The 24,819-nt window shown below is 41.4% G+C and overlaps 1 protein-coding gene across 11 annotated transcripts in view; it reads right to left on the bottom strand.

Moving 5' to 3' along the window:
* Positions 1-24,819, bottom strand: part of syne1a (spectrin repeat containing, nuclear envelope 1a) — a 154,950-nt gene that overhangs the window by 37,239 nt on the left and 92,892 nt on the right. For 10 of the 11 annotated variants that reach the window (XM_015031270.1, XM_015031279.1, XM_015031275.1 and 7 more), the window contains 28 exons: positions 24,618-24,794; positions 22,885-23,150; positions 22,573-22,729; positions 21,363-21,761; positions 19,664-21,268; positions 19,173-19,510; positions 18,914-19,058; positions 18,574-18,792; positions 16,947-17,233; positions 16,623-16,788; positions 16,326-16,481; positions 16,087-16,239; positions 15,517-15,699; positions 14,245-14,382; positions 13,793-13,978; positions 13,073-13,195; positions 12,790-12,972; positions 11,589-11,732; positions 9,552-9,782; positions 7,741-7,884; positions 6,012-6,125; positions 5,189-5,350; positions 4,686-4,880; positions 4,414-4,587; positions 2,118-2,309; positions 1,476-1,607; positions 1,265-1,365; positions 262-412 (listed from right to left, as the gene is read on the bottom strand). In XM_015031270.1, the coding sequence (XP_014886756.1) occupies positions 262-412; positions 1,265-1,365; positions 1,476-1,607; positions 2,118-2,309; positions 4,414-4,587; positions 4,686-4,880; positions 5,189-5,350; positions 6,012-6,125; positions 7,741-7,884; positions 9,552-9,782; positions 11,589-11,732; positions 12,790-12,972; positions 13,073-13,195; positions 13,793-13,978; positions 14,245-14,382; positions 15,517-15,699; positions 16,087-16,239; positions 16,326-16,481; positions 16,623-16,788; positions 16,947-17,233; positions 18,574-18,792; positions 18,914-19,058; positions 19,173-19,510; positions 19,664-21,268; positions 21,363-21,761; positions 22,573-22,729; positions 22,885-23,150; positions 24,618-24,794 (6,621 nt within the window). The remainder of the gene's footprint in view (positions 1-261; positions 413-1,264; positions 1,366-1,475; positions 1,608-2,117; positions 2,310-4,413; positions 4,588-4,685; positions 4,881-5,188; positions 5,351-6,011; positions 6,126-7,740; positions 7,885-9,551; positions 9,783-11,588; positions 11,733-12,789; positions 12,973-13,072; positions 13,196-13,792; positions 13,979-14,244; positions 14,383-15,516; positions 15,700-16,086; positions 16,240-16,325; positions 16,482-16,622; positions 16,789-16,946; positions 17,234-18,573; positions 18,793-18,913; positions 19,059-19,172; positions 19,511-19,663; positions 21,269-21,362; positions 21,762-22,572; positions 22,730-22,884; positions 23,151-24,617; positions 24,795-24,819) is intronic. The other variant, XM_015031277.1, reaches the window with a different exon arrangement.

Below are 24,819 nucleotides of genomic sequence, written 5' to 3'. Positions count from 1 at the left end.
ACTGTACTTAAGTACAGTAACGAAGTACTTGTACTTCGTTACTTCCCACCACTGCTATCAGAAAGCTTTGTTCTCACAAAAACAACTTTCTTTCTAGTAATTTTACGACTTTCTCCTGTTAATATTGTACATTTATTCCACTATTTACATCACATTATTCTTGCAATTTCAGAAAAAAAATATTTTTTCTGTCTGGCCCTAATACGCCATCAACCCTTTTTTCAAAATACCACAGAAAACCTCAGTACTTGACGTGCGTACCGGACTCAGCTGGTCTTTCTCCAGGGTGCTGAGGGAGAGCTGCAGCTTTGTGCTCTGATCTTTATTCAGGTTTTCCCATCTTTGTCTCAGTTGGTCAAGAGGAGAAAAGCTTTCAGACTCCAGCAGCACTCCGCCGGGGACAGCCTCCTCACTGTGGGAAGAAGGTTTCCATAAAATACTAACATGTCTCCTCTGCATCACGATAAGGCAGATTACACTGTTGTATAATCTCACATCTTATAATTACTTTTTTAAAATGTGGCTGGTGTCAACTAAAAGCAATGTACATGTTAATGCTTTATGGCTTTTTACACATCTTTACCAGGATTTACACACTGAATCAATGTCATAGCTAAACATACATATAACTACCGTATTTTTCGGACTTTGCGGCTTTTCTGTGCATTTTTCTTAAACCACCAGGGGGCTCTTTAGCAGGAAGTGAATCATTGGAAGTCAACATTGGAAATCAAAGACGAAAGTGCTAATATTCATTTAGAACAAGCACATTCTAGCAGCAGGCACGATGGAGAAATGTTTTCAAACTCATACCCCCTCATCATGGAAGCCACACGAAGAAGTTCATATGATGCAGCTTTAAAGTTGGAGTCTATCAATCTGGCAGTACAGGAAGGAAATGGAGCTGCTGCACGTAAAGCTCAGGGTGAACGAATCGGCGTTGGAGACGCAGGGCTCCGTCATTAATAGCAGATTTGTGGAAAACCGAGAGCGGTGGAGGTACCAGCGGCTTATATTATGCACGTTTCCAAATTTATTTATTTATTTTAAAAAACCTTTGTAGATGCGGCTTATAGTAAGGTGCGCTCTATAATCCGTAAAATATGGTACTTAGTTTAACACCTAAGCTAAGTAGTTAGCTACCTAACAATAGTTACAGCTTAACAATGTTAAACTAATTATTGTTAAGCTAACAGTAGTTAGCTTAACAATAGCTAACTGTAGTGGGTAAGAACAGCATGGATACAGATATAAATCGAAGCACCTGTCCCCATTAGTTGTCCCATGTTGACTGAGTAACTCTTCCCCGACGCTTGCTACACACTGCAGCAGCTTCCTCTGCTCCTCCACTTGCTCCTGCAGCTCCTGAAACATATCAGGGTTAATGTTACTCGTATTATTAAATCAATGTTCAAGAGGTTTCAAAAATATGAGGCTTGATCAGTGTGAAATAAAATCCACAGAGATTGCTTTACCTTCTGTCTCAGCAGATTGTCGTGGTGCTGCTGGCAGCGTGTTGAGCGGGCCTGAGATAACCAATCCTGGACATTTGGACTCTGCGACAGAGAGGAGTCTGGCTCACTGTCCTCCTGCTCCTGTAATGATCCCTAAAACAAAAGATAGTAGAGATATAAATACGTTTCACAAAAACAGTCTCAAATTGTAAACGCTGTCATTTTAGTGGCAGGAGAAATGCCACTGGCACAGTTAAATAAAAAGCAAACAAAAAAAGATTACCTCGTTGTTATTGGGTTGTAAATTACTGGTTAGGGAATAAGAAGGGTGCCTTAATCTCATGTAGGAATGATTTTTTAGAAGAAATCTTGTTTTTTCTCAAACAAAGGAGAGAAACAGACCTGATGCTTTGCATTTAGTGTTTGCATGTGATGAGCTAGCATCCTTTTGTTTGAGTGACACTGTGAAACACAGGCTGCTGTTGTTCTACAGAGGGAAACAGTGGACTTGTCTGAGAAGAATGAATGACCTTTGTAGCTGCTTCAACAATACGACCATTGACTGTGTGACCCAGCTCAATGTGCAGCTGCAAAGCATAAGAAATAAGCCACAAGCGGGAGGAGGAAAAGAGGCCAAGCCGAATATATGGTTTCTGATCTCACCTGTATATCAACCTGTTTGTCCTGCAGCATCTGCTGCAGCTCCAGCAGGCTGTCTTTGAGGGAGCGCAGTTTGAGGCTCAGCTGCTCCGCCTCTTCCTTGGTTTCAGCGCGACCCTCCAGCAGCAAGCTTTCGCTGTGGACGGACAGCTCTGAGAGGTAGGACACTTTCTGCTCGATCTCAAAGAGCATATTCTGGAAGGACAAGAGCTGCAGTTGAGAAAATGGTGACACTCCTGCGTAGGCGTCGTTTGTTTTTAAAAGCCTCCTATTTAATCATCAAGATGTGAAAATGTGACACGAGTCCATCGTTTATTACTCCAGAAACTAAAATTACTAGAACACTGTAAAAATGATTTTTATAGGACATTTGACTATAATATATATATTTATAAATTTATACGTGTTATGTAATGTTCTGAAGCCAGTGAAGCAAAAAAACTGAGAACTCAAAGGTTCAAAATGAATAAATTATTTTAGTATTAAACCATGACAAGATCAGCTGAAATCATTTAATAGAACAGACTGTTCATATATGAATGAGCAACATTTATTCTTAATAGGCAATGAGAATCAATAAAACATGTATATTGCTATATGACTACATAAATGTATAATTTAGCTGTCTCCCTCCAACATATTTCTTTACACTTTTACCTTGTAATATTTAATGTCAAACCATCAAAATAGATTTATTCTGAAGCTAATAATCTGGACGTTTTTGGACTTTTGGAACAGAGCACCGCAGGAGATATTTGTAATCTATAATCAGCTTAATCTTTCTCAGCTGCGACAAACACACTTCAAAATACTGATTTCTTTTGCCTCAGCTGCAGAACAGCTTTGGTTTTGTTAAAACCCACAATAGTCTCATGCATTATGCATGTACAATATGCAAAACCATAACATTTGTGGATTAAGCGCCGTCGAGAAAAGAGAGAAGGTCTAACTCCAGAAAAATAACAGAATTTCTCTGAATATTTTGCTAAAGAACCCATAATCAATCTTTATAAGAGATGCAACGATTCACAAGGCAGTTGGAAAACTTAAAAAGTAGGAAAAATCAGTAAATCACAATTATTCTCTTAAGTGTAGAAAGTAGGTAGAAAAGCAATATTAACACTTTTCTGCCACACATAAAAAAAAAAAAACAAACATTTGGAGGCTCTCTAAAAATTAAAAAGGCACCAGAACATGAGGTTGTTCAAATGGAACTGCAGACTGTCAATTAGAAAGAGAAATTTGTTTTCTTGACATAAACAGATCTTGCAAAAGTGCAAGAGGAAGGTTTTCTCCTCATACCAAACAGTATCTCTGCAGACAGAGATACTGACAAAGTTGTTTAGATAGAGAAATGCTAAAGTTACATTTGATTTTACTTTTTGTGTGTTTACTGTCAAAATAAGTCAAGTAAAAAATTCACTGATCATGTGTAGACTTTCAGCTGCTTCCTTTCACCGCTGCTCAGTTTCTCACAATCCCGACTTGTTAATAAATTGTATTGTTAGAAAAAAAAAAGGACTGTTGATTCCCATGTGCATAAAAGTAACAATCCTGGTCAAATCTTAAGTAGAAATTTAAACATTTTAATTAAAGGCAGACTGGACTCTTTTCTTTATATAATATCTGAGTAGAGAACCGGTCTGTTAGATTTCTAAGCTACCAAACTCAAACATTTCTCCTTACTTTATCCTGACTGAACAAATAATCACAAATCTTTGCATAGACTTCCAACAGCCATCACCTGATACCTACATTTGTGGTGTTTCATACATAACATCACCCCACCTCTGCAAATTTCTGATGTGTTCACTTTCTTTCTCTTTATTATTGTAGTTTAACTGTATACATGACAGATTTAAACCAAATGTAAGGACAACTAAGCTACAGAAAAAAAGACACTGACTTTATTATTTGCAGGTGTTACAAAAGAAACATGGATGAGAAGAGGACCGATGTTCAGCAGAGCTCATACATTGCCCTAATTTGGAGAAAGTTGTTCTAATTTAGCAGTTTAGGCTGGACTAAAATAGCAACAGTAGCATCATACCAGGTGAGTGAAACAATGGAAAGATGTTATTTCTGGAACAGTGAAGTCAAACAGTTTAACTTGTTACAGTTCACTCTCTAATGAACATAGGAAAGCATGTCCTAATATATCTGAATTTATTAATTTTTTCCCTTCAGGAAGGAAAGAGCAAGAAAAGCAGCAAATTATAAATCTGAATTAATCAAGTACAGACTGTTTCATGCTGTCCAAAATGTACAGATTTGAAGAGGGCAGGAATGTGAGCCTGACCTGACAGTCGATGAGCTGCTCCTCCATGTCCATGTCTTCATTTTGGGGCTGAAGAGCAGAGCTGAGAGTGGCCCGAGTGCTGAGCAGCCAGTGGTCCAGCTCTTCCGCCTCGCTGTGGTACCGCTGCAGCGCCTGCTCCTGTCGCTGCTCCTCCAGCTGTTCGCTCAGTTTCTCCTACAGAGGTCAGCCATGTCGGATTCCCAGGTGAGGATCAGCGCATATATTACAAATAAAAAATTCAAACACAGACAGGAATATTTTCTGGCTTCTACCTCCAAGAGCTGCCGCTTTCCAGACGCCTTCATGCGAATAGTGGCCATCCTTTCTCCCAGTACGGTTAGGGTGGAGCGCAGCGCCATTTGGTCCCCAGCCTTCCCATCGCCGTCGTTGTCCGCCAGTTCTTCAGAGAAGCAAGCCTGGAGCTCGCCGATTTCATCCTGCAGCATCAGGATCTCGTCCATAAGAGCCTGCGCAGATGGCGACAGAGAAATGTGAGAATCTGACGGGACTGAATGAAGGGGAGGAAGAGGGTGAGGAAGCAGGGAGAGAACTGCCCAATAGCAGCGCAAAAAAAAAAAAAAAACTGTCTGCCGTAGCTGTGATGTTGGCATAGCAGTGAAGAATGGTGCCATGCAGTCTGTAGTGCAATATCGGTCCCTTTAATCTGATTTCACACATCTGACTTGTTTTGTTTTCTCACAACATCTACAGTAGTTTCTGCACTGCATTTTGCTTTTCAGGATTTCAGCTAGCAAGCCAAATATTTCTTTCTAACCTGGTGGGCTGCCATTTGGCTCTCAGGGGTCTTGTTGGGTTCCAGGCCCTCGTTCAGGGCCCCTTCGATGGACTCCATCTTGGTGGAAATGGACTGGAGGGATTCCTGATAGTGTTGCTGCCTCTCCAGGGCTTCATACAGGCTTTTCTGCTTCTCACTTATCTGTGGTAAGAGATAAATAAGGGGGGAAAAAATGAGGATTAAGAAAATTGGAGACTGTAGACTGAGTTGGTTGATTTGGTGTCATGTTTGGAGTTATCATCCAGATAAAACACCAAGTGACAACCCACTTTTAGTTTGTAAAAAGCTCAATCTTTTTTTACATGGCTCCATTTAATGTCACAGTAGTTTTTTTTTTTTTTTAGCAAAATCTACTTCTCCCAAAGAATTAAATTAAAATTAGGTAATTAAATTACCAAACACTGATCCCAAATGCTCAAGTTACATTTATTCTATAGTTCCAATATTATTAAAAAAATTTTCCACTACTGACTAAAACCATCTGATAGTTTAGTTTTCTAAATTTGAATCCATTGAATTTAATTTTAAGAACTAAGAGGTTTTATTTTAATAAATTTTCAAACGGGATCTATTATTACTAACCTATTGCGTGTTAATAACACAGAATCAGAATGGCGACAGTAATATCTACAGGTATTGGGTATAAAAGTTGTGCTTTTTAATGCAGAAACACTTGTTAAATCATCATCCAGCTCCACCTTCAGATTTGTTGAAATGTATTCCAAGTTTGTGGTGTAAAAGACAATGAGTCGTTTCCACATTTGATTGTATCCAGCTCGATGAAGCTGAAGACATTCCATACCACATTCTTGAGAGTTTCCCAGGATCTCTGCAGGTCGTCCAAGTTAGCAGCACTTGTCTCCATTGACGGGTCGTACAGCTCCTGGAGCGGCGCTCTGCTTAGAGCACTCCGACCCTACGGCACAACAACACAACAAGCACGAAGGTTAAATGTGGTACTACAATGGCATATGGTATTCCAGTGTGTCCTCACATTCCTAGACATGCACCCAACGACAGGTTTTAACAAACATTTTGTGCCCAAAATAGCTTTGAAAAGATGACTAAAGCTTTTCAGACCTGCGCATTTCCCTGGGAGGTTAAGGTAGAAACTTAGCAAAAACCAGAGTCACAAGTTAATGGTTAGTGGATACGGTTATGCAAACACAAAGGGAGTATTTGTGAGAATTTAAGCCTACAGGGACTACCTTGCTGTGAGATAAATCTGTCGGTGTCTTTCCTGTTGTCTAAGCAGCTTCCTGTCACAGACTCATTAACTAAGGTTACAGTCATGAAACTTTCCTGCAATAATAAGCCGATAAGGTCTTATTATTGACCTTATCAGCTCTTCTGCTGTCAGTTCAGTAAACTGAATATCATAGGTAATGACAGAATAAGACAACTGCAGTCTTAATGTCGTGTTGGGTCTGATTCAAAGCCTTGTTAAAGCAAAAAACAGAAGGCAAAAAAGAAATATTAGGCGAAAGACAATGCTTATATAATAAAGAAAGAAGGACGCAGCAGGTGATCTACAGGTGAATCGAACAGCAGCTGTGTTGGTGATGGATGTCAGGTTGTAGAGGAGAGTAAAAAAAATGAATGCAGAAAAAACACCTTTCTACTCAAATATTAAGCATTCTTACATTCTTCATTTTTAAAACACTGCACCGAAGTCAGATTAAAAACAAGCTAACCGCTACAACATTCTTCATTCTTCTTTTTGCAAGCTAAAAATTGAGAGGGGAGCCGAGTCAGAGCAGACGTCTAGACTTTTAACAACTGTAATCTCAAAAATTTCATAAAGGTTATCAACACCTTCCTCCCTTTAGAAGGGAGGATGTGTTGAATCCAGGCCAAAACGTCCAGACTCAGAAACAGTTTCTGACCAGATATAATAAGACTGCAAAAAAACACTGCAACACAGAACAGAAGCTAACAGAAACAGCAGTGCAAGAAACAAAAAATATCCTATATAAGTGTGGTATTTTATTGATTTTTACACTTCCTAACTTTCATATGAGGTAGTTTCTCCCACTGAAGATACTTTTTTTGTTATATTCTCTGTGCACATGTCACACAGGGAAATAACTGGTGACACACGGTTTAAAACATCAGATGTAAATAATCACAAGCTTCTCTGCAAATAACCATTAATTTCAATGTTTAAATCCTCATAAAATAATATTTTCATCACCTGCTATGATGATTTTTAAAACTAATTTGTTAAAGATGGTAGAAGTGCGATTTGGTTTTGATTCCTTTAGCTAAGCAGTTAGCTTTAGCTTCCAGGTCCAAGCTAATCTGGATTTATGATGAGTTATCTACTCCAGGTAAGATAATAAGTACTTTTTGAACCTCACTTCCTATTTAAACATAAATCCCGATGGATGAACCATTCAATTTGACACTTACACAGTTTTTATTCTACGGGGATTTCAAATGTTTCTGCAGTTGCATCTTAAACAGATGGTGGTTGGTGAGTAATGGAAGCTGGGCAGGATGAGGATTACCGGGGTGGGATTTGCGAGTACCTGGTTAAGAGGAATGTCAGCAGCGTTAGCCCCCGGAGAGGGGGAGCGGCAGGCAGGGGGAGAGGAGACCTCGCTGTTGGTGCCCTCCTCCCCTGACTCCTCTGTCACGGGGGAGAGGAGTGTGTGGCAGCGCCCGGCTGTCATCTGACCACAGATATGCAACCGCACACCAAAAAACACATGAAACAAAAGCATGCGAGGGGAGAACAGGGTAAGAGGGGAAACAACAGAAAAGAGCCACATCAAAACAGGGGAGAGAGGTAAAAATAAAGAGGGAGATAAAGAGAAAGCATAAAAATTAACAGGGTAGGGCTTTGCAAGGATTAATAAGGTGGTAAATAATTAAATATCACACTGATATGGTCAGATTACTGGTACTGAAATAAAACACTGCAGTATGTCTGCACACACACCAGATCCCAGTGAAAATGACTGAAATTACAGAACGGGGTGAAGGAATGGCCTCCACCCGGAAGCTGACACACGCTGCAGGTTTACGCTCAGTGATTGTTCACACCACACACCCACATACTGTAGAGTAACGGTTACAGAACCACAGAAACCTCTTTTTCTGTAGAAACACGTGTCCTTCACATATGGTATTTGATGCAGAAGTACAATCAACAATAGGTTAGTGTTATCTTTGCTGAAAAATGTCTAAGGCTTAGCTAAGAGCAGCTAGCGAGGAGCGTAAAGCAGTCTTAGAACCAGCGTGCCTGCATGCTTCAGCTGAAATGTGAGTCGGCCTACTGACTCAGGACATCAGCACAATCAAAGGATGTTATTTTTTTCGTCCTGCCCTGGCTTTATGACGCAATGAAAAGCAACAGACTGCATCGGAACGAAAGCTTTTCAACTGATTCATACAATGACTCTAAAATATACACGACAGAGAGAGAGAGGGAAAAAAAAGCAGAAAGCTTATGGTAAAACATGCACTTCCAGCCGCCAGCAGTACCAGACTTCATGAAATACTCAGATTCAGTCATATCCTGTTTCCTGGCCCGTGGAGACTAAATGCATCAAAACAACGGTGACAAGGCAAGGAAGCAAAAAAAAAAAAAAAGTATGAGCGCCTGAGAAACATGCAGGAAAAAGCAACAGAGGAGAATAATTATAAAGGAAAAAATATTCTTCTGCTTAGGCACTCAGCTTCAGGCTAATATGGAGGTAAGGGAAGAAAGAAAACAATATATTTGTACAACAAAAATGAGATTTCTGTTTCGTTTTGTGCAAAAGTTCAGGTAGCTAAGAAAGTAGAGATGAGCCTTGGTGATATTAATGCTGAATCTTCCCCAGGCAGCAACAGTCTAATGCATTTTAACACTTCTAACTAGATGTTAACTTTGAGAAAATATTTATATTTGTGAGTGACTTTCCAAGTGCACCTTCTAAAATAAAAGCTCTATTTTTATGATCAGAAGCCTGTAGACCTTTGCCCTCTCTCTGTCACTATCACTTGGAAGTGTAAGCTTGATACAATAAAGTATTTTTATTTGAAGTGCAATTCCACCGAGGTGGAAAAGTTCTGCAACAGATATCTGCAGAACTCTGATCAGCGAGTCTGAGATTGCCTGAAGAAACTGAAATAATGCATCCATGGAAGAGTTGAAGGAGGGAATTTGAAGCAAATTACTAGTCAAGTATCTTTCCAAACTGTAATTTATCATAGTCACTACTAGTTTAGGAGCTTTCTGCGTAGTCATCTTGGACATAAAAAAACAAACAAAACACTTTCCAAAGAGCAGTGGGGAATTTCTTCACAGATTCGTCACTTTGAGCGTATCGGGTCAAGAAGCTTTCTCACTCACCATAACGACAGAGGGGTGGGCTGGAAGCTGCTTGCTTGCAGCTGAGCCGGCGTTTCCCACGACGCCGGCCAGCTCCTCGTCGCTCAGCTCCTCCACGCCGTCCGACAGGCCCTCCACCTCGGTGACGGTCAGGAGCATGGTGGCATGCTTGGCCTTCACCGTCAGCATCTTGCACTTGGAGTGGAGCGAGGCGATCTGCTCCTGGTAGCCACGGATCTTTTGGGTAAGCTCCTGTCAAAACATCCCCCCGAAGAGAACGGATCATCACCAACCCCCCCTCTCCGAGGATCGGGAGAGTGAGGTTCAGCCCGCAGCAGATGATCAAGAGCTCCTGGTTACAGCAGGGTCCTGATGAAAGGAAGAGTTGCTTTGGCCGGACTCATTCTCTCCTCTCCTTGGACTCTTTTCGGCTTCACAGTGAGGATAAGTGTACAAAGGGAACAGAACTGCCTCTCTCAGTTTTCCCCCCTCTCTGCGTCTCTGAGCCAATCAGAGCAGCACAGAGGCGCCTGACTCAGATCGGTTAGTGAAGCTGAGCCGACAGGATGTTCGGTTGAGGCAGAGGCCCTCGCAGAAATACTTCAAAATCCTTCAGACACTCCCTCTTGTACACATATACACAAATGGCAAGGGAGAGAAAACAGGAAATGAGCTCACTCCCAAACTCCCCGCCCCCTTTCCTTCGCCTGCCGCTTCCCGTCTCCGCCTGTCGGCAGAGCGCATTCCTGCTAACAAAAGGGAGCTGCAAGGAGAGAGGGGCTGCTCAGGGGACGGAGAATGACAGAGCAGGCCTCAAATTACAGCTCCTCCTCCTCCTCCTGCTCCCTCTGCACCACAGATGGTCAATGCACCGATAAACACGTCACGTGACTGAAAGGGCCAGCAGAGTTGCAGCTCAGCTTAAAGATCAAACTTGGACACAATCATACTGTCAAACCGAGGTAGAAATCGGAACTTCTTTATCAGCCATAGAGAGAATATATAAATCTATCACATGCAAGCAAGCAAAATGTAATAAAAATGTCTTCCAGCGTGAGGAGATTTGACCCGTTGTCTGACTCCACCTTTGCTCTCCATGAAACAACAAACACGCTTGACGAGGCTAAGAGAAAATGCAACAAAAAGCAGGACGTTTGAAAAGCTCAGAGTCATCTATCGAGGCAGATATGGATGCTGGAAAACATCAGATAAGAAAGGAATGTCATCGTTCACAATCCCCTCACAGGATAGAGCTGCTCTGACTGCACTGAATTAAGTTTTCCATGTCACATAATGAGTGCTATATTTTTGTACTTCACATTACTAAAATTAGAACATCTGGATGACCGAATGGAGTCTGACTCAGTTTTATTTAAGATGCAGTAATGCAACTTCTCTTTTTTAGAGTTAGTGCGGCAAAAGTAAAGGAAATACATAGAATGACTCAAGTTCCCGATTTGCTCTCGGTTCTTTGATGTTCTTCATTCGTAACCATTCGGCTTTTTGTCCCGTTACTGCCACTAATTTCGAAGTATTTAATTTGGGTTTTACGTGACAGGTCAACACAACGTAGTGTGAAAAATGATTTTGGCAGCATCATGATGTGGGGACGTTTTTCTTCATTGTGAATAGAGAAGCTGGTCAAGAGTCGATCGCAGGACAATCCTGGAAGAAAACCTTTAAGAGGTTGCCAAGGACTAGAGATTAGCACAGAGATTTACATTCCAGCTGGAAAAAGACTGTAAACATGTAGCCAGGTCTGTTTATCACAGAATGTTTATCTGTTAGAATAACTCAGCAATATAAACCAAAATGAGAATCTGTTGGAAGTCTTGAAAAATACTGTTTGTAGCCATTGTAGTCTGACAGAATTTGAGGTATTTTGCAAAGAGGAATGGAAAAAAAAAATCAATCTGCAGACAAACAGACTTGCTGACTAGAAGACTCTGTTTACTAAAGTGGAAACTTCTGGAGGGAGTTGGTTGCATTCAACTTTATGTGCAAAAATGTCCAAAACTGTCTCCGAGCACTTAAATGGGCACAAAAATCAAGAAATACCTCATGGTGGTGAATCTGAGCCTGAAGCTCCTGGATGTTGTTGGTGGAAACGGGTCTGTCCTGAATGATGCGATGAGCATCCTCGATTAATCTCTGGAGGTTCCTGACTTCCAGCTCATACTGCTCGTACTGAACCACCGCCTCCTGTTAAAGGGCAAAATGTGACACTTTACTTTGAAAAATCACAATGACATGCGGTTTAAGTAGATATTTATTTCTGTTTCATCTGTAAAAACCTGAAATATCAAATCTTTAGTGTGCTTACTTTCAGAACCTTGAGAAGAACAGGTTTACAGCAGGATATAAAGACACACCACACTATTGAGATTTTTATTTGCAAAAAAAAAAAAAACTCAACATATACTTTTTCTTTTTCTTCCCAATTATGGACAACTTTTTATTGACAGAAGTCTGAGGTGCAGTGTGATAAAATGCATTTTCAAAGTTATCAATTTCCAAGATTTGACAACAAAAATCTTAGTTACTTTGCTATTTTTAATATTTACAAATTAAATTCCAGTTTTGGTAAGATTGGCGTTTCTATCTCAATTAGAAACCATTTTGTAGATTTATGGCTTTGCCTCTTGTTGATGCAAGTGATGCAGTTTGAAATGGCTCAGAGACTCGAGTCATCTTCTAAATAGCCACTACTATTCACTTAATAAATAAAAAAAAAAAAAAAACTGTCCACAACCAAAAGGCTGAAGCTAAACACAACCCTGATGGGGGCCAAAAGAAAACAAACATTCCTGAAAAGGCCTGTTGAGACACTAGCAGGAATTTAGAGCAATAGCTACTCTATGAACAGCCAATGATACAGAAAAACCACGAGGCTTAGGCTGCATTGTTTACATGATGTTTTTTTTTATAATACAGCCACTTATCTAATATATATGAACTGTAACTTTAAATCAACCAGACAGCATGAAATTAAATTACTTTCTGAGCCTAACGTAAGAAGTTTTCTGCTCCATCTTCTTGCAGAAATACGTGAACCTAAAGTTGCTGTTGTCACTAAATATTTTTCAGGCTGTTCTCATTGATTTGGAGACGGAGTCGTCTGTCTGTAAATGTTTAACAGAGGAATCTTTTAACTGATTCATTTGTTTATTAGTGTTAACTTTTTCTGTTTTGCTGTGAATGTTTTGTGTAAAATAAAGGTAAAAAAAAATAAAAAATTTTTTTTTAAAGCACCGTCTACCTGTAGGATGTTGCACTGCTGGATGGTTGTGTGCTGCAGCTGGCTGGCCTCTTGCTGCAGAGACTGAGCTGTGCGGCAGATAGGCAGACTGGCCACTACCTCCTCAGGCAGCCGGAGGGCGCTCTGACACTGCTGCACTGAAGCCACCTGCTGCTTAAAGCCCTCCATATCCACCAGGAGAAGCTTAGCAGAGAAGGAAGGAAGCATTTATACATGTGTAATAAAGAAAGACATGTAACATAAAGCATCTCTGAATAAAAATCGGTGAATTCAGTGTAGGAACCTGTCGCTGCGTGAGCTGCTCCCTGAGGCTGAGCTTGTTGAGATCAGGAGAAGCGAGCGCGACCTGGATCTGATCGACAACGGCATGCAGGCTCTTCACCTCTGCCTCGAGACGCAGCATGTCCTGGAGAGAGACACGCGGAAACGACGAATCAAGCCGAGCCATACACAGTTCCTACCATGAATCTGCAAACCCTCCTCATTGGGATGAATGCATTTCATCAATGCTGGCTCTTTTTAAGTTGAGAGGTCCCAACTTAACTCCTCAAAATATATTTCTTGGGCTTGTCACCCAAACATTTTCTCCAGAAGGTATAAGAGATTTATCCAAATGTTACTAGGGATGCAAGAATGCATTTAATTAGCAGTAATTAGAAGTGACAATGTCTTTTTTTGATCTAGGTTGTTTAAAAAAAATAAATAAATGCACATTGTTATTAGTACGACTAAACAAAAGACTATAATCTGGATTTCAGCTGTACACTGACCAGATTAGAGTCGTGGATTTGCTCTGCTTAATTATGATGGTGCTATATTCTGAAAAGCCTGAAGGGGGCAATGTTGTCACAGAGTTTTGAGGAACAAACCTTTTGCTAAACTTACTAAACTGCAAGTTGGCCACATTTCATTGCACATTTTGTTTAACAGATTTTAATCACAATCTTATCAATCTTAAAAATGGTCACATTTTTAAGAGTGAATACTTGTAAAAGCTTTTTACTTTAGCTGCATCCTGTAGACTCTGGAAGCGGGTCTTGGCCGACTGCTGCAGCTCCTCTGTGCGTCTGCTGAGGTGTTTCACCTGCTGGCTCCATCCCTCCATATGCAACACGTCCACCAGCTGCCCCTCCCTTTCCCCCATCGCCTCCAAGTCGCCATGGAGACCGCGACACTCCCGCAGCAACGCCTGTCACCACAAGACCATTAAATTAGACGTCAAAGAAGGGAGGTTATTGTGTCGGGAAATTATACTAATTAAGGTCAGCCAACGTTTACTGAGACACTTCCTAGGAAATCAGAAAGTGAGTCTAATTAGCTGCTGCTTTGAGTATTTTCAGATTAATAAGGCCGATGTGGGACAGAAATGTGGTGTTTTTAAGGAAAAACATCATAAATGTGATGCAAGTAGCTTTATGTTACTTGTGGTCCAGCCGGTGGGACTCAGAGACTCACCTGGTGGGAACGAATTTGCTCCTGCAGCTGCGTCGCAGAGCTCCAGACGATGTTACCAGAGACCAGATCCTCTGCTTTCTCTATCCAGGCCAAGATGAAAGCCTTCATGCTGTGATATTCCTCCACAAGTTTCTCTGCCTGCACAAACAGAAGGAAAGCTATTCGACACAACCAACATAAAATACTAAGACTGTGTACTATACTACCATATAAGAAGCTAAATGTTTCTCTTTCAGGAGGGTTTATCATCTGAAGCACATTGCCAGAGTTGGACTGTTTCTCAATCCAAAGCAGGGAATAATACATACATTCATAATCAGTAAAGCTGACTAATGTAGTGCTCTGCTTTCCTAAGAAGAGCATAAATGCACTACATGCAGTTGAGAGCGGCTGAAAGATTTAATATCTTTAAAACTAAATGAATCCTTTTTAGTGCTGCTAAACCAAATAGTCAGAAAATTCTAAACATATTGACGATTTGAAATAGGTATAAATGTCAAATCCTTAATCAAAATGTATTTCTTCCTGGATATGCAGGAATCCATATGTTTCGTAGTTTTTTCTATTGATATAAGTCAAACTTAAACGATGCACTAAACTACAAAATACATCTGCATACCTTATGTATCATAACTGATAAACACATGATACTTGACATTTTATTGTCTGTAACTTTTCCAAGTAAGGACTTGCCAATGTAGCATTATATTTAATGCCATTTTGTGCATTAAGTAAAACAAGCACTTGCTACATGTCATGCTTAAATCCTTCACCAGAGGGCAGAAGAGAAGCATAGGATTTGATGCATCAGGTTTTCAGTAAAACAGCAACTTTGTTAAAAGAGACAGAAGAAATATCAGGAATTTCTTGTGAATAATATACATCCGACATTCTAGGGTTAAATTATATTTTTAAAAATCTGTACATGTGTTTTATTTTAATATATTTCACATATTTTTATTTGATTATTATGCCTTTCATAGTTTCTACTATTTTTGATTTTTTTTTCATAGAGAAGTGTAATTTTAAACATGTCTTTATTTGACTTATACTTAAAGTAAAGCCTCTGATAGTTCCTCATAGCAAAAGAACTGCAGTTTGGTTTCAAAATTGTATAGATATGTATATGTTGTAGTTCTTTTTATTTAACTTTAGTCCAAATGTCCTGTCATGCTTGTTTCTTTGTTTTTAACCTTCGTAAAGCAGTGTCATACTAATCTCTATACAGTCTGTTCCTATAAATAAATCCGATTGACTGAGGAAATCTCTCACCTTCTTGAGTCTGTTGACTTTGTCCTGAGCCTGCTGTGCAGTTTGACGCTGCAGCTCTGTTAGTTTCACCACAGCATCGCCGAGCTGCTTACTCAGCAGCGGGTTCTGCTCTCCAAACTCCTGAACAGCAACGCCCAACTCTGCCAGAGAGCCACCACAGGATTCACACTCTTCACAAAGAGCCTAGAGAGAACAAAAGGAATAAAATAAGGGACCAAAAAACATTTGAGACAAACATATAGAAGTCAAGGTCAGTCAGAGAGAACAGCAAGACAAAGATGGGAAGCTTATGGACCAGAATAAAAGCTAAATAGATCATCTGCCAAACAGAAAACCACAGATTTAGTAGTTGTGCTTAATACAAGAGTAATAGTAAGACAGCAAGATGAAGAACAGAATGGAGGGGTTTAAAATCCCATTTGGTGTTGTGCTTCCTGAAATGGGTCGGCTGAATCCAGTTCAAACCATTCCAACCCTCTCACACACATTAACCCCAACACCTGCAGAATGAATAGCCAGCTGAACTGGGGTTAATTGCTTGCTAATTAGTCAATCTGTCTGTCTGATTACTTTGGTCTCTTCCTTGGCCTCCTCCAGGTCGGCGCTCTTTTCTTCTAGTTTTATTGCGATGGTCTTCAGCTTCGTCTCAATGTCCTGAAGTCTGTAGCTGAAGTCCTCTTTCACATCCCTGGTCTGCTGCACCTCCCTCTCCCTTGCCTGAACCTACAGGGAGACACAATGGTAAACGTAAGAGCAATCCTCAACAACATTTAATCTAACTTTTAAAGGCGGCTAAGTGAAGAGGTTACCTGATCTTCAGCAGAACCCAAAGCAAGAGCAACCTCAGCTAGCTGCATGCTGAGCTCAGAGGGCAGACCAGTTTGCAGGTCCTGATATTTGGACTGCTGCAGCTCCGTCATGCGCTCCACACTTTGACGCCTGCTGATGACCTCGCCATGTGCAGTCTGCAATACAAACAGGATCACACGCAGCGCAACAAATCCCATTTAGTAATGTCTGCTTACATTTGCTGTGTTAACGTTAAAGCTAATCAGAGGTTTGTGGCCTGTTTTAGGCGGACGTATTGTGCAGGTTCAGTGGCGTACCTCCAGCTCATGCAGAAGTGAGTCTAGGTCTGCAGTGGGACTCAGCAATAAGCCCCGGGTGTCTTGGATCCAGCCTTTGACTAAGCCAAGCTCCTTCTCTACCTCTTCTCTCTCCCTCAGCTCCTGGTGTACCTGAGTTCTGCTGGACCGCACCTGCAACAACAGGCTAAACAACACACCAAAGATGTGTATTTCATGACAAAAGACTAACTCAAAGCCATTTTAAACTTTTTAAACACCAGCGTGGCACAAAAACATTAGTGCACGTCACCCTGAACGCACCGTATCCGCAGTGATACATGGTGGTGAGACGTTATCACTGACCTATCATATTGCTCCTGCATGCGTCTGATCTTCTGCAGGCACGGCGTGTCTTCATGTCCGTTCTCCGTCTTCTTCTCCGTCACCGCCTCCTTCTCGGCCTCTCCTCTAAGACAACGGGTTTGTTGCACCAACAGGGCCAGGGTGGACTGCTCCCTCTCCACCTCTTGGCTGAAGGAGTCGTGGTATTCCAGCAGGCTCTGCAGCGCCGCCCTGGTGGCGGCCTTCTCAACGGTGCTGTCTGGCACACGACTGTGGAGGTCTTTGGATATGGAGCTCACCTTCTCCATCTAAAGCACAGGAAGGGTTAAATCGATTGAATCAACTAAATAAGACTATTACCTGTTTATAACTGTACAAAAAAAAATCTCATGTTCGTGTCTACACGCACAAAAAGTGGTTAGAATATTCTCTGACATCCTTACTTAAGGTGTGCTTTTTAAGTAAAACATTAAAGGTAATACTTTGTTTTATATTTTGTTTAATTTCTACATTTAAGCAAACCCTAAAATGTTTTTAACCACTTAACAAAGACTGCAGCAAATGACATCATGCTGAGACAAACAAAGGAGGAAAAAAAAAACCCCAGTGGACAACAGGAATGTGCCACATGCAAGGAAGTGATCATTCCCTTCAGTCTGACTTCCTTTCCCTTTCAGAAACACTCCTTTGTGGGAATCTGTGGGAGCTGACCGAGTCTGAGCTCAAATTAGGTCAAAAGGCGGGAAAACACTTTGTGACACACTGTTTTGGCAGGAAGACGCCGCTGGCCGGCCGCCTGAAGTTACATCACAGCCCACCAACTGGTTTCAGCCGTTACTGCGTTTGACCCAAAATCTGCAGCAAACAGTTAGATGAGCGGCAGGCAACTTGATTGTTGTGTGAAAAGCTTCCAACAATAAAATTCATTCTTATCCATTCCCCAGATCTATTCTGAGTCCAGTTATTCACGCCGGGGCGTCATGATAATAGCACAATGTTACTGTGAAGAACCGATTTAAAGTTTGCCAACTATCTGCTTGTGTGAGTAGATTCGGACAAACACAGAAAATGTTCCTGGTTTGAAAAAGAAAAAAAAACAAAAGAAAAAAAAAAAAAAAAAAAAAAAAAAAAAGTTAAATGTAATTTTGAGACAGTAATGAGCTTTTATCCAGTAAGTTCATGGTCACTGACTGATCGGGTAAAACAGACTACAGAAATGCTATCAGAAAAATTTCCATTGTAACAAATAATTTTCTTGTAAACAGTACAACTTAGTTATTCAGACAAAAATGTAGAAGTGAACAATTGATACTTTTCTAGAAAAAAAAACCCCTGAATCAATTCCAGATATTTTCATATATTCTACAATTAAACAATGAAAACAAACTCTAGTTCCTCTTAACATGGGAAAAGTGTATTGCTGTAGGTCTGCATGTGAAAACTTGATTGCAAAGGTACTGTTGAATATTACAATGACAATTTCATCTGTAATTAAGTTGTACTGCGAATGAGCATAATGTGCGACAACACTTCATGCCATTCATCTTTAGTTTACCGGCTTCTGCTCATCAGTGCAATTTGATATTTATGCTACTAATGAACAAAACAGGAATGGCGAGAATATTAAATTCCAAGTTTTTCCTCCGACCTTTTCGATGAAGTTCCTCCATTCCCTGGCAGCGTCCTCCAGCGCCCTCTCCTGGGCCCGGGCCACGCTACGGAGCCGTGTCCACCGTTGCCATAGCGACAACACAATGTGACGGGTGAGAACTTTGCTGGACTCGGACGTGATTCGATCCAGCTCTGCAGCACTCTCCTTCAAAGCACTGAAAGGCACCTCCAGCATGTCGATCTGAGTCACAAGAGACTGCAGCAAAAAAATAAAACAAACTTCAACAATGAATATGTTCTCAGTCAGAGCTAAAATTTCATAAAGATAAATCGGTAGGATTTTTAATCAAGATAAACATCAATATGTTGTTGCCCACCTCCTGTCTTCGACACTTATCCTCTGCTTCGTGGATGCTGAGAGCTTTTGCTGTTGTGAATTCAGATGTTTTGCTTTCTAAATCATCCATCTGTTCAACCAGCATCGCTTTTGAGTGTTGAAACGAGCTCCACGATGCATCACACCTGGGAAAATATGCAGACGTGGCATGGCTTCATTAGCATTAAATCAAATGTTTAGTATTAGAAACAAAATTTGATCCAATTCAAAGATGCTGTTTGTATTCCAGAGGGAAATACCTCTGCAGCACTTCTCTGTAAGCGTCCACTTGCTGTGCGACTTCTTCCTTCATCTGCTGCATCGACTGAATCTTTGTCCTGATCTGTTTCAACTCTCCTGCCGCCACAAAATCGTCCAGCAGAGGATCCAGGGTCCTTATCTCCTCTGCAGAAGTTGTGAAGTTCTTCTCCTGGGCTAAAATTTCTTCCAGATTTCGCAGGCGGTCTTTGCGGTTTTCAATCTCCACCCCCGATCTGGCCTCATGGAGCAAAGTGGAAACATTGTCCAGCCATTCCTGCATGGACTGCAGAGATAAGCGGTGCCTCTGGACCAGACTGAGAGCTCGATCCAGTGCCAGCTAGAAAATGTAGAAGGTTGCTTAATTAAATTGAAGTCCCGGATCGAAGCTCTGATTTACGTGATACACTGAATGCTGCACATTACTATCATAAAAATAAGTTAGTAAGGAAAAACACTCATGAAGTAGGTTTGACCAGTATAAAACAGTTACCTGTTTAGCACAGACTTCTTGTTGGACCTTTTCGCCCAGCTTCTCGAGCTCCTGTACTTTTTCTTCTATCTTCACAGAAACTGCTTCTCTCTTACTTTCACACTTTTGCCTTTCTCTTACACCCAAGACATCGACCAGCTTCAGTCTGCTCCTCACTTCCTCCTCGGTGATTTTAAGTTTCTGCTTCTCTTCATTTATCCTCTCAGCTTTGACCTCGGAAATGATCGAAGGCTCCTTCAGTTTTTTCTCCACAGCCTTCAGCCAATCCGACATCCTCTCAGCCTCTTTTGAGAAATTCTCTCTCTTTGTGACTCCGGTCTCACTTTCTTTAACTAAAGACTTAATATCACTCTGTAATGACTGCAACAACTCAAGCTGCAGTTTAGTTTCCTGGAAGAAAGCAGTGTCAAACTTTACATCAAGGTTTTTTGTGTGTGTATAACGTTCTTCTACCTGAGATCTCACTCCTTCTAAACTTCCCAGCAGCAGATAAAGATTTGCTATTTTATCTAAAGAACTCAATTCTTTATTTGACTTTACTCTGAGCAGCCCCTCTTTAACAGAGTGAGTCTCTGAGTTTAGTTTGGACACAAGTCGGTTGTGTTCATCTATTTTTTTCAAACAGTCGCTCAAGTGTTTCGTCTTCTGGTAATTCCTTCTCTTCAGTTTGCTATGGAGAGCGACCAGCTGCTGCATCTCCTCAGCTTTGTTTTGATAACATCTGATTAAAAAGCCTTGGCTTTTCCCATGAAGTTCTCCGACAGCAGGACCGAGATGAACCAAACTTTCATCAATAGTTTTATGTTCATTTATCAAACGGACACCGTTCTCCTCTGTTATGTTGATAGTCTGCTTCTCAAGATTGTCAAATTGCTCTTGGAGTTCCTCCAGTGCATTGCGAGTGATTTCAAACAAAGTGCTGAACTCTTTTCTCTCTTGGATAATCTGCTGGACCCTGTCTTTCTTCTCTTTGGCAAGAGCTAGGATGGCGTTGTACTGCTGGGGCAGGGCATTGAGCCGCTCATCCAGGTAGCAATGGTCGACCTCGTTCAGAGTAGGGAGGATCTCCTGACCGATTCTTTGGACGATGAGAAGGAGGTTCTCGTACTCCGAAGCCTGCTCTAAGACACTTTGATAGTTAGACATGTGATTTAGCAAATCTGAGCTCTCTTCCACACTGCTGAAGTTGATTTCAGGGAATGTTATGGCTTCCGCTCGTCTCAGCCAGTTGCAGGTTTTGTCCAGGTCAATCTGGAAGTACTTCCTCGAAGTCAAGGTTTTTTCCAAGCCAGCGAGACGCTGGGTAGTCCTCTGGAGTGCTGTTTCAAAGGCTGACTGTAGCTCCTCAAGTCTCGCCAGTGTTTCCGCTCTTTCTTTGTCGCTTGCGTCTCTCTCCAACTCTCGCCCTTGAACCCAGAGCGAAGCCAACTCTCTCTGGTAAGCCCGTAAGCTGCTCTGGACGCTCCGACATGCAGCAACCTGTTTGGTCAAATCCTCTGGAAGAAGAGAAATGTGGTCTTCTAATAAAGCTTTTCTTTCCTGCTGCTTTACCCACGACAAGGCTCTCCCAACTCCTTGAAGGAACTGCGTTCTCTCTGTGAAAGCCTTGAGAAGAAGTTTTTATCGGTAAGAGGGCAGACGTCCTTTGGGGTGCAATTAAAGTTTCATTTGCATTTAATTTAGAGTGCCAGCTGCTTACCTTACTGAGGTACTTTCTCCTTTGCGCGACCCGAGCGCCGAGAACTTCCACCTCCATCTGGGCTTGCTCAACAAGCTCCTGTAAGCATTTCTTCTCACTCAGCCCGAGCCTGGAGGCCACAGCATGTGCTTCGTTCACCGCCTGACCGAGCAGCTGCTGACGGGCCTCCAGCTCTACACAAACGCTCAGGTGGTCAAACAGGAAACTCTGGGCCAGGTCTGGAGGTGGGCTGGCTCTCAGCGCAGAGGTCAGAGCGGGTCGCTGTTCTTCCACCCACTCTCTGGCATCTCTCAGCTGGGCCTCGACCCGGGAGAGATCCTCCAGAGTCTGAGCAGAGTCCTGAATCTTCTGCAGAATCAGGCTTTCCAGCTGGGCCCAGCGATGCTCCAGATGACCCACCTGGTTAAATGTAAACAGCTACTGAAACAAATACCTGATATGGTGTGATTTCCTGAAATAGGGATGCAAGTTGTCGATTAATGAGTTAATCTAAAGTTGGTTGATCGGATAAATTGACTAACGATATATTGTTAAGCGGCAATTTTCTTATAAACCTGAGTTTTCTCTTGCATCAAGACTGCCTTTCCATAGCATAAACGGTCACATTGTTTATAATACGTATATGTTTAAGAAAAAAAAACTAAACAACTTTGCTCCATGAAGTGCAATGACACCCGACAGTCATTGGCATTGTGTTGTTGTTGTTTTGTTTTTTTTTTCCATCGTGTTAAATTTTTTGTGTTTTATGCTGTCATCAAATCTTCCCCTTAACAGCACATCAAGAATATTTGGTGGAGAAGTTAAAGCTGCTCCACCATTCAGTTCGGCTGATTGAGCACTGCTAAGGTGGAACTTAACGAACTTGTCGTGTGCTTATATTTCAAAACAAACAGAAACTCCATAAAGTGCATTTTCCATCCCAATCTGGATTTCGTTTGGTCCGTTTCTGTTTCTTGTTCTGGTATTCCCCGTCATCTTTGTTTCTGTATCATCTGACTCTGCATGAGTATGTCCACTGGTGCCCTCTTCTGGACGGAGGCCAAATTACAACACTAAAACGTGGTCTAAGTGGAAATTATAAGTTGATTGGTTGGAACTAATTTTAATCTAATAAACCACTAATCGACAATTAATCATAGTTTAATTAATTATTTGCATTACAGTTCTGAATATCTTGGCATATATTTGAAGACGATGGTAATGCCCTCACCTGCTGTTTGACCAGCTCCTTGTCTAGCAGACTTAGTCGAGGCAGGATGGCTTGTCTCTGGTCCCTGAGGTCTTCTAGGGTTTCTTTCTGCTCATCTAGGTCACTGGCCAGTTTCCTCAGAGCCTCTAGATGCTCACTAGTGCTCTCAGTGTCAGCCCTACATACATAAACGGTGATTTTAAGGAACAAGGATGCTATAAAAGTGACAGTAATGTACAAGCTTCAAAGAATCTATAATAGACCCAATTATATGCACAAATAATGTATATGTATAGTCAATATTAACACCAGAAAAATGAATTACATAGATACCTGGCGAGATAGTCCCATTCTCTGGATACTTGATGGAAAAGTTCTTCCACAGCAGCGACGCTTTCCTGGTACTCTCCACTCCGCTGCATGTCCTCCCCTCGCTGTGCCTCCAGCTCTTCAGCCTGCTGGCCCAGCTCTATCCAGCCTCTCTTCAGCCTCCTTATCTCCTCCAGCGCAGGAGAGACCTGTCCGCCCGTCAACCTGCCGATGGCGTCACTCAAACGCGCTGCCTCAGACTGCTTCTCTCTAATCTGCTGTAGAAACTCCTGCAGGAAAGAAAGCAGATTATTCAACATTGGTGGAAGGCAAAATTGGCAATAGGGTGTTTCTATTTGTCAGTCTGACAACAGAGTATGGTCTGTGTTGCTTTGTTGTAAAACAGAGAGATGAGAAAAACTGTTGATTGTGATGGTGGTGAAATATAACCATCAACTATCAGAAGTTGGTGATTCTGTGTTCAGCTGTTTCTCCATCTTGAACTGAGCCACTGACTGAGCTAATGCTGCCAATGCCCGGTTCTTCTCTTTGCACTTTTCTGTTTGTGCATAGAAAGTAATCCTGGCTCAGTTCTTGAGTTGAGTCTCTGGACAGATTCATAAACTTTGCGTTTTTATTAGTGGTGAAACTTGATTAGCATTTTTAATTGAGTTAATAACAGGGTCTGAAATTAAGGCCCTGCCAATTGACAATGGGAACATCTGTGCTTGCTGCAATATGTATTGCACTGAGATGGTATATTAGGCTTAAATAGCTTCTTAAATAGGCCATCTCCTTTTTGTACAACTTGCACACAATAATGGTCTTTTCAAGCGCCCCATCAGATCATTTTTGGAGCAAAAATTAACTCCCAGTTTCTACTCCTGCTCTTTGCAGATGCCGCTTGTGAGTCAGATTTTTGAGGGTACACACACAGACAAAGATTCTGGTCTGGGACTTTTGTAAGTTTAATCAGTGTAACTAATTAAGCAAAATTAATGTGTTAAAGTCCCGGCCCTATTTTTTTTTTAAGCTCAAGTAGCTCAGAGCTTCTTTGTTTAGCCACGACTCTTTCCTGTGTGTAGCTCTGGCTGCCAATAACTCCTCGTTTTTCATCACCACAGAAAGTGTCCCTCACACAGTGTTTTTCTTTTTCTGTGGCTCTTTCCTGTTTTGGCCCAAATGCACAACCACTTACAAAAAAAATAAAATAAAAAAAGCCTGAGGGTAATCCCGCTGGAGGATTTTCCTCTCTAAAGGCATCGCTGCAAAATCAGTGAATTGGATGGGGTTCCTTTCTACTAAATATTTTTTGACAAAAGGCATTTTATGATTCATTTTATGATAAACTGAATTTAATGGAATGGACCATAATCTGAACTATAATCTGAAAAGACTGAATTCAAAAGTTTGATTGAATTTGAATCTACCTATTTGATTCAAAGTTACTGTATTTGGATTTAAGTTGCACAGGATTTACCAGACGAATCCAGGTTGATTCATTTTTTGCAGAGTTACACAAACAGACTGACTGACATAATCAGATGTGGGGGAAAAAAAAAAAAAAAAAAAAAAAAGATTGTTTGCCTCTAAACTAATTAGCAGGGCTCCTCCTAATCCAACCATTTATTTGGAAAACACTGAAGGATTGAGCAGGCTCGTGAGTCAAATTGTGAATTCATTTTCCTGTAAAGTCTTTCCCTGTTTTGCTTTTTCGTTTCTTGTGGCACACTTATTAAATCTGAAGGCAGACAGACCTGTGCCTTGTCCAGCTGGTTTTGTGCAATCTTTGGCTCCAACTCTGCAGGTCTCCTGATCAGGCTCTGAAGCTGCTGCTCCGTCTCTCTGAGCTGGGTCTCTAAATCCGTCTTCTGCTCCTCGATCTCCCTCCAGTTGTCTGCCATCTCTTCACAAAGAAGCATTCGCTCCTCGATCTAACAGGAAACATACAAAAGAGTC

The sequence above is a fragment of the Poecilia latipinna genome, unplaced genomic scaffold, assembly GCF_001443285.1.
Source record: "Poecilia latipinna isolate Pla-1442-1.1 unplaced genomic scaffold, P_latipinna-1.0 Scaffold201, whole genome shotgun sequence".
Lineage (NCBI taxonomy): Eukaryota > Metazoa > Chordata > Actinopteri > Cyprinodontiformes > Poeciliidae > Poecilia > Poecilia latipinna.
This window is presented reverse-complemented; position numbering and strand designations above follow the sequence as displayed.